General features: G+C 35.7%; 1 protein-coding gene across 5 annotated transcripts in view; it reads left to right on the top strand.

Annotated features, from left to right (window-relative positions):
- Positions 1 to 17,560, top strand: part of RECK (reversion inducing cysteine rich protein with kazal motifs) — a 47,637-nt gene that overhangs the window by 14,792 nt on the left and 15,285 nt on the right. The window contains exons 5-13 of one of the 5 annotated variants that reach the window (XM_030477529.1): positions 1,701 to 1,786; positions 4,336 to 4,383; positions 5,400 to 5,441; positions 7,059 to 7,136; positions 14,103 to 14,136; positions 14,707 to 14,904; positions 15,304 to 15,571; positions 15,827 to 16,006; positions 16,961 to 17,173. In XM_030477529.1, the coding sequence (XP_030333389.1) occupies positions 1,701 to 1,786; positions 4,336 to 4,383; positions 5,400 to 5,441; positions 7,059 to 7,136; positions 14,103 to 14,136; positions 14,707 to 14,904; positions 15,304 to 15,571; positions 15,827 to 16,006; positions 16,961 to 17,173 (1,147 nt within the window). The remainder of the gene's footprint in view (positions 1 to 1,700; positions 1,787 to 4,335; positions 4,384 to 5,399; positions 5,442 to 7,058; positions 7,137 to 14,102; positions 14,137 to 14,706; positions 14,905 to 15,303; positions 15,572 to 15,826; positions 16,007 to 16,960; positions 17,174 to 17,560) is intronic. The other 4 variants (XM_030477494.1, XM_030477501.1, XM_030477512.1 and 1 more) reach the window with 4 other exon arrangements.

Genomic DNA, 17,560 nt, shown 5'->3' with positions numbered 1-17,560 from the left:
CAGTGATTTTTAATTACTTTTTTCCACGACTTTCTTAGCATCTGTATTTAAGCTCACTGGTCTCATTCCTAGCTCTTTCACTTCCCTTTTTTAAAGCTTGACATCTCATGTGACTTTCCCGAATAGGCATTGCTAGTAGGCTTAAGAGCATTAAGTGGTTGATTCTTTTACTTCATACTTTTTATTTCTATGTGAAGGATATAATTTGTGCGTGTCCTAAAAAATTTATTTTTAAAATATTTATAACAAAAATGAGTGGTTCTTTTGAGCTAAAGAATTCCACCTCATGCCCTACGAAAACAGTGTTACAAATTTGCCACAGCTGCTGGGCAGCTGCATAGGTCAAGACTTCCCTTTAATTATTTCCATATCTAAAGAGAAATAGGTACAGGCGTACATTATTCTTTTACTTGATTTCTGATGTCTTGAAAACATCAGAAATTCTGTATTTGTGAATAGATTAAGAGGGTGAAACAATTTAGGGCAGTGATTTGCTTTTCTGTGTAGCTTTATGGTAAGAAGTTAGGATAATGGGAATGGTGAAATAAAGGGGGGAAAAAAGAGACAAGGACATGGGAAACTTTTATTGAAGATAATTCTGGGTATGAGACAATGTTGTTATGGGGACAGACTACAGGGGAAGTGTCGTGGTTTAACTACAGTAGGCTGCTAAGCACCGGACAGCCACTTGCTTACTCCCCCATCAATGGGATGGGGGTAGAATCAGAAGGGTAAAAGCGAGAAAGAAAACTAATGGGTTGAGATAAAGAGAGTTTAAAATTAAAAAATGGAAGAAAGGGGGGAAAAAACTTACACCACAGAACAAAACAAAACCACCACAACAACAACAACAACAAAAAAATATGCGAAAGAAAACAATTGCTCACCACCAGTCAACCACTGCCCAGCCAGTCCACAAGCAACAGCAGCTCCCACCAACCTCCACCCCCAGTTATATTACTGAGCATGATGTCTGATAGTCTGGGGTATCCCTTGGATCAGCAGTCCCGGCTGTGTTGACACCCAGCTTGTGCATCCCCAGCCTACTCTGTGGTGTGGTGACGTGGGAAGCAGGAAAGGCCTTGACTCTGCATAAGCACTGCTCAGCAATAATAAAAACATCTGTGTAGTATCAATACTTGTTTTCATCACAAATCCAAAACATAGCCCCATACCAGCTACTATCAAGAAATTTAACTATATCTCAACCAAAACCAGTACAGGAAGCTTGAAGAAAAAGTGAGAAACATACTCTGCATTGAAAAATTTCATAGAAAGGTATACTATTGAAACCAACGAGAGGATGTGTCTGTAGAAGATAATGTTAATGAAGGTTTCTTTTCCTGTTGGTTTCTGTTGACTTGAATTTCAGATAAGGTAAATCATATTATCAAACTCTTGGTACTTCCAGTGAACTTATAAAACAGTTTGCATAAAGCATCTTTAAACTCAGTGTATAGAAGTTGCTTCATAATTGCAAAGTTCGACATTTATTAAAGCACAGTCTTGCTCTTTTCTTGCTTAAAGTTGGCTTGGAATTACTTCATAAATTCCAATTAAAATGTAATCTGTAAATAGGCTTCTTGAATGAGAACAAGATTATCAAATTTGAAAAGTAACTGACTCCTGGGGAGGGAAGGGAAAATGATGGCATAGTTTCTCTTTCCACTCTTACATGTACTGTCATCTTACTTTCAAAGGAGTTTTGAAGAAGCCTGATGGGTGGGTTGGTCTAGGTTGCTGTGAGCTAGCTATTGCTGTGGAATGTCGGCAAGCATGTAAACAGGTAAGGCTTTCTCCTTGTTTTTCTGTGGTTAATGTCAAATGACGCCATGTTGAATTAATTTCTGTATTACTGTTTATGAACTTCAGCCTTAATGTAATTTTTACATCAAAATTAAATTATTACATAAACTCTTTTTTGAATTACAACATATGACTATATACTGCCCAGAATATAGTAGTGCAGTGATAAATGGTGATAAATGCCAGCAATCAAATTCCTAAACCCAAAATAATTTATGTTTTTAAAGGGAATTTTTCGTGAAAAAAGTAAAAGTTCAGTTTACTGAAATGAAAATCTAATTTAAAATTAGTGGTGGGCTGGGGAGGGATTTTTTGAGGTATGTATTTTCAACTGTGCTGTAGGACTAGGCTGCTTGCTGTGACTTGATGAGTCTGAAGAGGAAGTTTAAAGACCTTAGTTAGCTTTGCCTTTTTTGTACATTCTGATGCCACATTTAATTACTCAGTAATGAAAATAAGATGAAATCTTACTGTGTTTGTAACTTTGACAGTAAAGCAGTTCCAGTCCTTGGCTGCAGTCTTGTCCTAGCACTACTGCACTTGGCAAATGGAGCTAGTCGACTTCATGTCTGCAAGTAGTAGGCATGTGATTATTGCTGATGCGCTCTAGTTTCTTACTTTATAGTAATTTATTGAATGAATCAATAAAGATTCTGAAGCTTTCTTTGGTTATGTTGAACTTAATTTCTTGAAATTTTTTGGTCACAATCTTTACATGAAAGTTATTTTAAAATAATGCTGAGTGGAAGACAACATATGGCTGTTTCTAAGCTTTCTTTCTTTGCAGTGTAATGTTTAGTGATGCAGCATTGTGGTTACAGCCCCAAAATAGACTTTGTGCCTCTTCACAGAGGTTTTTAATCATCAAATGGAACAAAGTTGGTATTAGTCTCAGTATATCACTATTTTTGTCAAGTGACAATGGAAGCATAATATATAAATTTAGCAATGACCTTTTTATTAAAAAATCTGTGAAGCATTTCGTGATTTTCCCTCTCCTCTCTCCCCCCACCCCAGAAAAAAAAAAAAAAGGCTTGTAACGTCAAAAGCATCTTCAGATTCAAAGAGCATGTAGTTATTATCATCATCCTTGTAACTCAGTTCTGGAGCACAGATGTACTTAAAGTTCAGTGTAGTATCTTGCATGTTACCTGTGTAATCTTAATCTTGGACCAGCAGCCTACTGCAAATTGTTGTCATGCAAAAAATAAAGATGCTACCTTCACCCAAAAGCATATAGTTTAAAATATTTGGCAAGAGATGAGCAATGACTACACAAACTGAGTAATGTGGAAAAGAGGAGTGAGTAAGCAAACTGTGTACTTTTGATCTTCTGAAAAGAAGGTACCTTTATCTGTTCCCAAATGGAATTCTAGTAAGTTTTCAAATTTATTCTAATATGTATTTTCCAGACCTGATAAAAACTTTCACTTCTTGTGCTGTCCTATGAAATTCTGTTAATTTAAGCTTATGATTGTTACATCATTTCTTATTATTCTTAGACTCAGATTGCTGTATTTTTGATTGCAGACTCTGCTGTCTCAGTATCTTGGCTATATTTTGTACATTAGCTGACTCTGGTTGATACATTTCATATGATTTTCATTTAAACTAAAATATAGATGCTTGCAAAACATTAGGGATTATGGGAAATCTTTGGATTTGAATTTTGATTCTTGAAATTTGAGAGGGTTTTGGAGGCATTTTGAAGAAGGTGATATGATAGATCCAAGGTCAGATTTTAGCAGTGTTTTAAATCACTGGAGGAGAAGATACCTAATGTTAGTAGTAGTAATGATTTTGAACATCTATCATATGAAAAAGGAACAAGAGGTGCTTGACAGAAGAAACTGGTCTGCAGTTTGAAGGGAGAATTTCTGCAACTTGGTTTGACAACAGGAACTGTAGGACAGCATGTGCAAGAGGGAGGAGAAGGGAAAGAGGCACATAAGTGGTACCGAGCATGCAAAATGGGGAGATGTTTGTGCGCAAGTTGTCCCATTTAGTAAATGTTTCCTGTGTTCTGCTCTATCTGGTAGAACTTTCATGAAAACGAAGTTGCTTTGTGTGCTTCCGGTATCGACTAACTTGGTGTGGAAATGTGAGGTTTTGTTTTTTAATTGAATGTAGTGTAGATGAGGCCCTTAGTGACATGGTTAGCGGTGAACTCGGCGGTCCTGGGGTAGCAGTTGTACTTAATGTTCTTGAAGGTCTTTTCCAATGTAGTTGATTCTGTGATTGACGGTCATGGTTTCTGCTTTTTGTTCTTACAGTTTTACATGGATTCTTTAGGTTCTTGAAAAGGAACATTTAAATAGATCATGAATCATTATTATCTCATTTAATAATAAATTTAATATATACTTAATATATTATGTATTAAATAATATATTCTTATATAATGTATTAAATAATACATTTAATATATAATCACATTTAATAATACATATAATATAAACGTAAAATCATCTTTCTTTTGCAACATGATTTTATTATTTTCTACTACAAATGCAGAAATCTGTCTTTCAGGCTTCTGCAAAGAATGATGTTTTAAAGGTCTGCAGGAAGGAATACGAGGTATGTGTGTATGTATCTGCATATATATTACTAAGAATCAACTGGTTTAGAAATTCTGTAAAAAGTATCCTGAGAAGAGGGGAAGTCCAATCGTCTTATACTCATGTTTCTGGATATACTCATTTTCATCCAAATGTGAATGGATCTCTACGTCTCTACAATGTCTGTAAAAGTATAATTGTTTTCTGCAAAAAGGTGATGTCTTTTTTTTTTAGGCTTTCATATATCTTAATTTGAATTGAAACTTTCAAAATGAAGACAAAGATTCCAAAAAAGTTTGTTTCATGGAAGTTGGCATATGAGCATCCATTCCAGCAGAAACCTTTCTGCTTCTGCAGTGGAAGAGTCAGCTTAAAAGTAACCTAAAGACATAAACTCAGGAAAGAATAACCTTTTAAGTATCCCATCCTAATATAAATAATTCCAAATTAGTAGATTTTGTAACATCAGTGAAACTATTAATGCTTGCAATTATTGTTGCTCTTATTGCAATTATTTCTGCTCTTAAAATCAATCATGAGGATGCTTTCAGGAATCTGCCTTTACCTATATTTTTATAACACAGTTTGTAGAAATGCTACTTTGCTAGGAATTCTTTTCTTTCAGTCTGATTCTTAATTAAAAGTCAGATTCCTCCTCCCCCTTTTCATCGTACTTCCTCCTGTCCTGAGTTAGGTAGTCCTGCATAAATTCTGATCAGCTGTTCAGGATATTGGACAATTCTCTGTTCTCTTGATTTGAGCAGAAGTGTAGCAGGTTTCCTGTTTTTCCAGGAAACACTAAATTCCGGTTTTCTCTTTCTTTGGTCCTGTTATCTAAAAAATCTACATAGTATTTTCCTAGACTCTTCACTGTTGAAGTTACCATAGCTTGTTCTCTTAACAAATGAATCTTCATTTTCGGTAGTTCTGTCTCCTTTCATGCTATGATATGCTCTTCTGTCAACATCTGTAAGCTTCTCCTCTGTTATGCTGGTCTGTTTCCTTCTTTTTTTCTGGATTTCTGCATTGCTGTAGGAAGTTGGCCAATATGAGTTGAAGGAAAACGGGAGAGGAAAGGTAAGAGATTAAAGAATGTCTACAAAATGGTGATAGTCATCTTATTTATGTTTCCTAGTTCTTCTTTTTCTGATTTTTATCTGGAATTTTGGAAAGTGAGTCTTTAACTCTTATTCAAGAGTAGTCTTACTGTTGTTGTACAGAACTCTTAACACTTTTTCTATCTGTGCCAACACTAAAAGAGGAGAGGGAGAAAAGTGATGGAAGAAGGAATCAGTCTTTTGATTAGTGAAGAAGGAAAGAACTTTTAAAATGAGATCTCGGAGTAGTAGATACAGATATTGTGTTAGGGACAGAAATTAAGCATCTGACGTGATAGATCTTCAGTTATTACAGAATTTTGTATGACAGGTTTTCCTACGTATCAAGGCTTACAGGTATTCACAAAAAATAGTACTTACAATGCCATCAAGCGACCCATTGGTTATATAAAATTCAAGGAAGTTTTGTATAAGATAGGAGATTCAAAAAAATACTTCTGGGGGGAGTCTCTAGGTAGCTTCTGTGTCTGTGACCTGTACCATACTTTGTATTCAGTTAGGTTGGCTGGGGAAGAAACTGAGTAACTGGGGAGGGAGTGGTTAGTTAAAACTGAAAGAGGTGACATAAGATCAAAACCAGCCTGTGAATCATATAAATGCAATATCATACATACTGTGTTTGCCTTTGTGTTTAAGAATTCACACTTCATTTACTAAAAATGAGGATCCAATTTGAGAATTAGTTTACAACATAGATCATAGCGCTTGTTCGTCAGCTCTGTTATTGAGATATTAAATATATAAGTTCATGATATGAATATATTACTTACATGATATGTAATATATAAATATATTACTTACATGATATGTAAGTAAAAACTAGCTGAATCAAGAATATAAAAGTATAATTCCCATTTTGTAAATACTCTAGTAGCTTACCAACTTTCTTAGCTTACTTAGTATACTTACTTAAGGATTTCCCAGAGGATTTTCACAAGCTTCATACAATACTTGACTGAACTGTGCATAGTATTTTTCTTTAATCTTTTGAGACTGGGGAAGCAATTTCATGAGTTACCCTTCAGCTTCCCACTAAGTTAGTGAGCGTGAAGAAAAAGGTAAGTCTTCAAGGATAGGGCATAGTGTTCAGAGCAATGAAAAAACCCCAAACTCCAAGCAGGAGGTGTCACAAAGTTTGAAGTTGCTAAGCGGAGTCTCAGGTTTGTAGAGTAGCAGAATCACTGTAGCATTGATGTGCTAGCTTTTCACAAGGTTAACTGAAGCTGCTTTTTCTGCTCATCATGTTTCTGGATTACTTTTACTATAAATATTCATGAAGTTTGTGATGCTTCTAATTTAGAGATTTTACACATTTTAGAAATAAATCGTGTTGTAATAACCTGTTCATTTTTGATTACTGCATTGAATATTGTGTGTCCTATTAAATAGTTTTTATCTTCAAATAGCACTGCATACAGAAATTAAAAAATTAACACAACTTGCTGAGTATTTTTGAGTGTTACTGAAATGTACTCCACTTGCCTTCTTTTAAAAGATTTTATTCTGGTAGTCCTTTTTCCCATCTTCTGCTTCTCAGGTACTCATTTTGTCGTCATCTTTTTTTTTTTTTCTCTACTTCTATGCATTTCAACTCTTATCTTTCACTACTTCTTTCAGCTTTCTACTATCCTGTTCATCTTCCTCTAAAAAGAAGGTAGGTAGTAGTCAAGGAAGAAAAAAGAAGTGGAGGCTGTATGGATTTTATGTAGGATTTACTTGTTTTTAAGTTTTGTGTAAAGTTGAGGTTCATTTTTTTTTTTTTTTTTACAAGACTGCATGGAATAGATGCTCAGAGGAGTAACTGAGAGTAGTTTATAAAGCTTGAAATAAGCTGTAAAGGCTTTATTACTGAAAGATCACTATTCTTTCTTCTGTGCGTGGAAAGGGTAGTACTAAAATTTCCATTAGATTGCAGCTCATCAGTTTCTACATTGCATATCTCTCTGCACATTAAGAACTCCAGTTCTTATCTCATGTGTATTAAATAAGATATTCAGACTTCTCTAGTTAATCGATATCAAGAGCTTTGCTACAGCTGAGCACTATTGACACCTGCCATGCAGTGAAAATGTAATTGGAAATGGTGCTGGTTACTTAGCTTCCACTCTGAAAACTATTTTTGACACACACTAGTAAACACTTTTGATGTCCCTGGACTGCTTACAGGTGTTTTTGCTCTCACAGATTTGAGCACTGATTAGCTCAATCTGACTTTGTTTTCTTACAGTTTTTAAATACAGAAACTTCAAATGCAGTGCCTGCAGCTTAAAAGTGCTGTAGAAGGGATTCAGAAAAATATTCACTGTGCTTCAGTATTGGCTTGGTTTATCTTCTAGGGTCATATGATCCTGCTTTATGCTGAGGTTTTAGTGAATGCTGGCTACTAATTACCTCTTCTGAAACATGTGGTCAGCAGTTTTTAGCTCCTATCTGATTGTGTGGATTACTCAGAGACAGTAGACTATAACTCAAGATGCTGTTAAGGAAAAGTTTCCAAAACAGTTTTCATTAACTCCTAAGGAACATGGCTGCGTGTGGCCTCTGGAAGTACTATTTAATGAATTCAGGGTGGACTCTGACCATATACTACACAATGTAGCTAATATTATTGGCATCTTATCTGGTGGTGCTTTTTGTCTCTATTCTCTACTGTTCAAAGAAGGCTGATAGAACACTCAATGATCTTGCCAGAATTGAAGTTGCAGTAATTTTGTTCTACCTTACTGTGCAAGTATTATCACTTCTTTACTGGTTTATGTAACTGAGGATAATTTTAGCCTCAGTTGCTAATTACTGTAAGTTTTTAAAGTTCTTAACAGATGTCCACTGTCATTTGAAACTTCATCTGACTCCACTAAACCTTAGTATGTTACCTTCTGACTTTATCTTCTGTTGACAAATTTGAAGATTAAATGAAGTCTAGTGTGAGGTGTCCCTGCCCATGGCAGGGGGGTTGGAACTAGATGATCTTAAGGTCCTTTCCAACCCAAACCATTCTGTGATTCTGTGAAGTCAAGGAGAGATTAACAGGACTTTCATTGCGTAGAGTGAAGCATTTTGTATCCTAGTGTATTTGTTAACTGTGGTAATACTTCTAAATTAAGATGGCCTTAATTGGATGGGATCTATATTCAAATATTTCATGTGGTTAGGTTGCCAAAGACGACAGTACTAAACTTATTTTTCTGCCAGAGTTAGTAGAACACAAATACCATGGTAGTTTTTAGGGAGAAAAATAATCTTTTGATTTTTAGTAAAATACTCTTAATTTCTGGTGTGAAAACAGCTTCTGTCACCTTTCATTCAAGGCACGAGAGGCAGCCATTTAGGAAAAAATGCTTATAATATAAAAGCAAGCCCTATAATGGGAGACTTACTCCTTTAGCAAAATGTTCTGCTTTATTTGTATTTGTGTGCACGCGTTTTGGTTTTTTGAGCCGTTACCTGCAGCTGATGAGCTCCAAAAAGAGCGAAACCAGTTAGGTCCTGCAGTACTGGCTAAAATCTTTCTTCAAGGAACTTCTGGTGAGGAATACTGGACAGTGTTCTCTGCTGGATAAACTTCACCTGCCTTTTTCAATTTCTGTAAGACCAAAAGATCTTTGAGACAGTTTTCTTTAAGGCATACATGGTTGCATTGCCTGTGTCTGCCTGCCACTTTCCATTCCTTCTGCTTGTAGTCTCACTGGCTTTAATCACCAGTTTCAGCAACATTTGGCTTTAAAAAAAGGGAAGTCTGAAAGATGAGATTAATGCACAAATAAAACCAGTATGTTTTATAAATTTCAATATTGCCATCTTTGTTCATAATATTTTATTCACAAGTTGAAAACGGCGTATCAGATTCTGTGTAGGTACAGAGTATTGCCTTTTTATCCTCATTTTCCCAGGTCTTGATGACTTAGTTCTTCCTTTAAAGAGAACACATTTGTTTGCTCTTCTGGATTTTTTTGTGTGGTTTTGTTTGTTTTGATTTTTCTTACCTATATCACTGTTCTATCTTTTGCTTTGTTTTCTCTGTCTTTCTCTTCTGCCAGTTCCCTAGCAGATTCATAAAGTAAGCTTGAGTGGGCAGAAAAGCTGCTGATTTCTTAAACATGAATGCTACTTCAGTAGCGATGGGCATTAACGCTGCTTTCTGCAATGAAGTTATGGTTAATAATTCAGATCAGACTGACTTTTTAATGCTGTTGTCAGCTTTATTTATGAGCAAATATCTAAGATTCTCTCATGTCTCTATAGCTACACTCCCCACATATGTACCCACGTATTTTCTGGGAAACTGAACAGTTATCCAGACCTACACAAAGAGCAAAGTCAGCACCCTGACTAGTACTGTATTCTATGGTGGGTACAGGTACTATAATTTCATAAAATACAGGGAGTTGCTTCAACAGCTTGGTCCTTCTAAAAGCTGATATCTAAAAGACAGTATCTAAAAGATTGTTCTGTTCTGTTTTGTTCTCTCCTGTTCTGTTCTTTCTGTTCTATCCTGTTCTAGTCTAACTTAGTATTATATGCTGATTTAAATTCCTGGGAGGAGTTTTCAGCAGGGTTACAGAGAAATATCAGGTCATGAGAAGATGCTTAGAGCCAGAGCTCATGTAAGGGCATACACAAGACCATATAACTGGGAACAGGGAGAGAGGAGTTGAGAAAAAAGGTAGAAAAGAGAAGATCACCTCCTCTTAACAGAAATACAAGATTCAGCAGTCTGTGGAACTATAGTTTAAAAATATGGAAAGAAGACGACTACTTACCTGGTTAGAGCATTCTGCCTGTATAAAAATGGTGTGTAAAGCTGCTGTAAGAAGATAATTTTGTCTCAACTTGAGCCCATCTACAGAGGAGGAATGTTGGTAGACACGATAATTTTCTCAACATTCTTCTCTATTTCATGTGTAGTTATAAACTGCGATCTGAGCTAACAGAGCTAGTGACACTGTTATCCCTGAACTGCTTTTTAATAACTTTTTTGTAACATTCAACGTTTAAGTAGCATGACAATTTTTAGCTGAGTTTATAGCAGCATCACATCATGATTCTAAGTATTGTTTGTACTAACAAAATGTTCAAGTACTTAAGTATAACCATGACAGACAGACTTCAGCCTTTTCAGGAGCCTCCACTGTCTTAGTGCGTTAATTAATAAAGTTAGTGTTGCTTTTTACCTGGCTGGTTTTTATGTCACCAGGGTGGCTGTGGAGAAGTCTAATTTCAGCAGCTTCTGAGGACAATCAGTTTTGCATCAGAGTGGTGTTGTATATGGTAATTCCTGTTTGACAGTTGTTTCTTTTTTCATACATGGAAGGTCCCAAAGAAGCCAGGTGGCTATGTTGAAACAGTGACTTTCCGATAATCATTGTCTGGCATCCATAGAGAAGGATATATGGTGCTATAAAAATGACCTGAGCCTTTAGGCAACAGTAGAAATCTGTTCTTTATAGATCTAGGATGGTGGCTCTGTCTACATGTTTCTGTAATTCTCTTGTCTCTCATCGGTGTTACACACATGAATGAGTGACAGGATTTGCTTGGTGGGTAGTAAAGAGGGAAAATCTGAAGTGAATCAGATGACAACTTCCTGCTTGGATTAGGAATGTTGCTGCAAATTCATTCTCACTCTCGGAGAAATTATGCAGTATCTGTGCTCTTGGGAGAAAAGATCTAAAATTTCGTAGAGAATATTGGAAGAATGAAAATAAAATGTTTGAATTTGTGAGGTTTGGGGCATTGTTTTATGTGAGACAGACTTGAATTTTTGTGTGAGGTGTTCTCAATAGACCTATGCTTTTATTCGTGATCAATAAAATTATACGTAGCTGGTGTTCATGAGAAACTAACTTACGTTTTCAAGTTAGATTTGTGTTTGTTCTCTTAGGGTCAATATTTCAGTGCTACATCTGCCATGGTTTACCCATGGTTTAAATTAATTTCTGACTGTAAACAGAAGACAGCGATGCTGTTCGCTACAGTATTGGGACTGTCCTATTTAAAATACTGGGTTTGACCGGTGACGTACTTCACTACCCAGAAAGATATTATCCAAGAGATGATATAATTGTGAGATGGTAGAAAACAGGATTATGGCACTATGATTTGCATGACATAAAGAGTAATTGGCAAGTTGGAACTTATGATTTAAATTACAGCATAAAATAAAATCATTAATGGCATGGTACAAACTGAAACATCAAGGCTTGGGGCTTTTCAAGTCGAAGTTAAAATGTGAGTCTTCCATCTTTTGGTACAGTAAATAATTCTTTTGGCTCTTCAGATATTTGTCAGAACTGTCTATGCAGGAATGCTAATTCATTTGATTGCCAATTCATGTATAGAGAGCTGATCTGTATTCCAAGTGCTCACTCTTAAATGAACAACAGAAAAGAGGATGAAGATGAAAATGAAGAACATTTTAAAAATCAGGTTTTTACTTGGATATTTATGAAACTTTCATGAGGAAAAAAATAAAGTGAAAATGGGATTGTAGAATTCTCTAGTTATCCAATGGAATACATGAGTGGCACTTCAATAAAATAAGAGGTTGGAACTCTATAATGTGTACTGATTCAGGTGGCAGGATTTAAGATATCTGATGGTGAGTAGGTAAAGGAAGGGGTGGGTTATGTACCGAAGTTATCTAGTAGAGATGAGGCTGCCTGTTTGTGCTGCTCCTGTGAACAGAGGTATGTTCTGTATTTACCCTTCCCTGTTCAGCATAACCAAACACAAGCATGCTGCTCAAGAAGAACTCCTCAAAATTCAGATGTTGTAGTTACTGGTATTTTTATGGGTTAGCCACTGAGAGATTTGATCACTTTGATATTTACTTTGCTTTTCTCTGTAATCCTACCCAGACTGTAGGGGGGAAAATAAGGATACTGCCAAAACAGATTGACTCAAATGATCTCTGAGAAGAAAGCAAGTAGAGAATGTGAATTGAAAAACAAACTCCTGCAGTCTAAACAATCTCTAAGACAAAAAGAAAAATAAAAACATCAAGATGATCCCTAACACATTTCTACTTTCACTTCAAAAATATAACACTTCCATCTGTTTGCAGCAGCACAAATCTTCACAAGAATAGCCTAAAGATTCTTGGGTATGCCCACTTCTCTGCAAAGCAGGAAATACTAGTAACTAACTTAGATGAAGAATCTAGTGAACTACTGAGCTTAAGTTAGGTGTGCATTTTGAGATTTCTTCCTTTTGCCATGTAGAGGTAGTAGCACATCTGATATTTTGCCGTACTGAAGCAAGATTTTAGTCCCACATTATGTTTGTGAATCAGTCTGATGGTGTTTCTGTTTTCTTCCTAGATGCTGTGTAAAATACACATTTGTTTAATAATGAGGATAAGGGAAATGAAGGAGATCAGGAACTTTATGAAGATGGGGATTATGTTTTGTCACTATGTTAAAATATTTGATCACGTATAATCTGGTGTTCTGACAAGTGTGGAGGTCAGGTGTGCAGGGGCTTCAAATTCTCTCCCCCTCCAACCCCCCCCAATCATATAATTTAAAACTCTTTGATAATTGGCAACTGCATTTGGAATTTCAACCTCGTTGACTTCATTATCATGAGTCCCAGAAAGCTTATACATGATAGCTGTTAGGTTTTGGTTTGGTTTGGGTTTTTTTTTGTTTGTCTCCTCTCTGGAGACAGGCTGAGAGAGTTGGAGTTGTTCAGCCTGGAGAAGAGAGAGCTCCAGGAGACCTTATTGTGGTTTCCAGTATTTAAAGGGGACTTACTTACAAGAAAGATGAGGAAAGACTTTTTTAGTAGCGCCTGTTGCGATAGAACAAAGGGTAATAGTTTTAAAGTAAAAAGTGTAGGTTCAGACTTTACAAGGAAGAAATTTTTTCCGGTGCGGGTGATGAAACACTGGAAGTGTTAAAACCTGGTACAGGTCACCCAGAGAGGTGGTAGATGGGCCACCCCTGGAGACGTTCTAGGCCAGGCTGAATGTGGTTCTGAGCAACCTGATCTAGATGAAGATACTCCTGGTCATTGGAGGGGGGTTTGGACTAGATGACCTTTGAAGGGCCCTTCCAACCCAGCTATATTGATTGCTCTTTGGATTAGAGTCCTCTGAAACAAAACAGCAGGTGTATGTATTTCCCTTCTTCTGTCATTTAACATGTTGGATATCTCCTAAGTGTGCTTTCTGGCTGCAGTTTGAAGGAGTTGATAGCATCATTTGGCTTTTAAGATATATTGTTGTTGAGTTAGTTTGTTGAGATTTTCTACTTCATGTGTGCAGCTGTGCGGAGTTGTTTGGGTTTTTTTCCCCACATAGAATCTGTGAAGTTGTTGTCATTAAAAAAAAGTAGCATTTTGGGACATTCTGCTATAGCATGCTGTTTATAAGTTAGTCCAGGAAAGTTTTCCTATCCACTTGCTTGAATATTTAACAATTCTACTACAAGTGCACACAGAACTCAGATGGCCCCCGATCTTTTAATTTCCTACTTGCAGTGGTTTTGTATAGTGTTTTTGTTTTAATCCAATCTAATTGGAGCAAATAGTAACAAAGTTATTAATTCATTCTAAGAAATTACTTAAATATTTATTTGAAGTTTTCTGGCTTATAACACTATTTTTGTTTTGATTTCAGAATGCTCTCTTTAGTTGTATTAACAGAAATGAAAGTAAGTATGTAATGAATAGTTTGTCTTTTTGTTTTTCTTTTATATTATTCTATCCTTTTTTCTCTAAAATGTAAGAAATTCTGTGGGTGTACATATACACAAATAACATGGATTCAGTTCCATAGAAGAACAAACCACATGCATAAATTTCCTTACTCAAGTGATAAGGGGATTGGGCTGTTCATATAATTTATATCAGTTTTTAATTTGTGTATCTGTATTTGGGTTTTTTCTGTCCTATTTTGATGATTGCTTAGAAGCTCATTTTAACTTCTGCTTCATTTATTTAATGAGTGTTAAGCGCATAGGTGAAATCTCGCAAGTGTTTTGTTGCCTGTTGTCTGTCTATATAAAACGAAATTAGTGAACTTGAGTTCAAGACATCTTTAGGGACTTTTTTCTCCAGCCAAACAAACAAATGTGTTTTGGCTAGTTTCAGATATTCCCAGTCATTCTGTAGACAGAGGTTATAATATCTTGATCATCGTGTGTGATACAGACATGCTTGTCTCTTCATTTCTCTGTGTAGGAACCCATAGATTTTCTGTTGTTTGTTGTTTGTTTCCCCAGTGGGGTCAGTCTGTTGCAGTTATGCAGGTCATCATACAAACTGTCGGGAATACTGTCAAGCAATTTTTCGGACAGACTCTTCTCCTGGTCCTTCACAAATTAAAGCAGTTGAAAATTACTGTGCATCTATTAGCCCTCAGCTTATACACTGTGTGAACAACTATACACAGTCATACCCAATGAGAAATCCTACAGATAGTAAGTATAAAAAAATCCTTCTGTACTAAAAGTTATAAAAAAACCTGAACGTGTTTGAGAATTGTATACACTTTTTATATAAAATGTGTTATTGTATTAGTCTGTTGTGTAAATTTTATTAATGTATTTTCTGTATTGTAATTGCAATTATATGCATTTAAATAATGGTAACTCTTGGTTGTAGGTGCATTATTGATATATAATTTTTTTAATTCTACATATTGGTGCTGTTTTTTTCCAGAGTTGATTCTCTTTGCATTTAAAAGAAGCAATGTTATTTGAGATTAGATGGGGGGAACCTCCTTATAGCTTTTTTTTTTTTTGTCTGAGGGCTATTATGTCGTGCATCTTGATTATTATCGTATGCTCGATCATTAACTATTTTTAATTTTTCAACAGGTTTGTATTGCTGTGATAGAGCAGAAGACTATGCATGTCAGACTGCTTGCAAAAGAATTCTAATGTCAATGAAAACAGAGCTTGAAATTGTTGATGGACTTATAGAAGGCTGTAAAACAATGCCTCTTCCTCAGGATCCACTTTGGCAATGTTTTCTTGAAAGTTCAAGATCTGTTCATCCAGGAGTCACTGTGCACCCTCCACCTTCAACAGGCCTTGATGGAGCTAAGCTCCATTGCTGTTCTAAAGCAAATTCTTCCACATGTAGGTCAGTGTTTCCCTATCGTCATTTCCAATTGTTGAAAATGCTTCAGAATTTGTCTTATATCAGGTCTTTGCCCAAATCTTGCTTTATAGATCAAATAAAGAGCCCTGTTCCCTTGCAGATTTTGTGGCTGCTAACACAATATTCTACACTGAGCACAGGCTGTTGTAATCAGCTAAGAAACAATAGGTGCTGCTATATCTGAATGGCTGCTGTTCTTTTAATTTTATTTTCTTTGTCTACTTTTTTTTCCCCCAGAGAGCTCTGCACTAAACTTTATAGCACGAGCTGGGGCAATTCACAGAGCTGGCAAGAATTTGATCGCTTTTGTGAGTATAATGCAGTTGAAGTTTCCATGTTGACCTGTTTAGCAGATGTACGAGAACCTTGTCAGCTGGGCTGTAGAAATCTTACTTACTGCACTAATTTTAATAACAGGTAGGAGAGAGACACTGAATATTTTATAAAGGAATACCTGTACTTTGATTTAAAAAATGAAATAAAATGTTTTTCAGGCATATTTTGAGATCATATATAGCTGTCTTTCTGCAAATATTGTTTTTTAAATACTTTGAAAATAAATAGTTCTTCTTTAGAATAAACTTTTGGAAATGTATTTAACAACAGGCATAACAAAACTGACAAGAATAAAAGCTAACCCGTGAACTTGTAAAATGTCATCATGTATTAGCAGCATATTTCCCTGTTGTACTGTATAGACAAGTAAGCCATGATTGGTGGAATGTTGTGTATTATAAATAAGGTAAAAATGCTTGTTAAATTTACATGTTACTCTTCAAAATTCCTTTTCTTTCATAGATATTTCTGAGATTTTATACTCTGTTGGGTAAAATGGATGATTTAAGAGTGATATCTGAATTAGTAATTACAAGGTTACAAATTAAATAGTTTGAGTTTAAAAAAAAATTGTTAGCTATTAGAGATCTCTGACTTCTATTTGAAATAGTACACAGTGACATGAGTGTTATACGAGTAGTAGAATCACATATGTCATAGGTGCAGCCTGGGCAAATATAAATGATAAACCACCTTGTGTTAGTGATTCACCAGGAAACATTTGCACAAATATTCAGTATATGTAAGATATTTGCTTTTAAATCAACTTTCTTCAGGTAAGAAAAATTTAAGTGATATTTGATTTAAGAGGTATAGTGAGAAGGGAGTTTCAGCCTTGAGTTTTGAAGAGCTTATTTTCCTTAAAGACAGAATTCAAGTTGATTTTGATCTTACTTGACTGTGGAAGGGATTCATTTCCTTTACGCCGCGAAAAGCAAGCCGTATAAGGGTTGCAGAACTAATATAGTGAAAGGTAGAATGTGTGGTGTTTTCTTTTTCTTGTATACATGCCATATCTTAACATCTTCTTTTAAGACCAACAGAACTTTTTAGGAGCTGCAATACTCAGTCAGACCAGGGAGCCATGAATGACATGAAGCTATGGGAAAAAGGGAGTATTAAGATGCCATTTATAAATATTCCTGTGCTTGATATTAAAAAATGCCAACCAGAAATGTGGAAGGCAATCGCCTGCTCACTGCAGATTAAACCTTGCCACAGCAAATCTAGAGGAAGTATTATCTGCAAGTAAGTACTGTGGGGGAGAAACAATTTAGAGGTTCTGCTAAGGATATTAATGACAAGTAGGACTGTGTTTGACTTATGTTAAGAAAATATGGCAAGGCAAACACAGAAAGAATATGAGCTTGCTTAGTTGACATTGCTTGAATCTCCATCACTGTAAATGGAAGATGCTTGCCAGTTAATGAGATGGATGTATATGCTTCCATTGTAAAGTTGATTTATTGTTAGTGGGGTTTTGACTCTTTGTGGCGTCTATAAAACTTTTCATCTTTTTTGGTTTTGGGACCTACTGATGATTCTCAGTTGACAGAAAGGTCTGAAAAAAATCAAGTTTGGTTTTTGGGGCTCTTTTAAATAAATTTTGAAAGTAAGTGATTGGGTAGAGAAAAG

The sequence above is a fragment of the Strigops habroptila genome, chromosome 1 (assembly GCF_004027225.2).
Source record: "Strigops habroptila isolate Jane chromosome 1, bStrHab1.2.pri, whole genome shotgun sequence".
Lineage (NCBI taxonomy): Eukaryota > Metazoa > Chordata > Aves > Psittaciformes > Psittacidae > Strigops > Strigops habroptila.
This window is presented reverse-complemented; position numbering and strand designations above follow the sequence as displayed.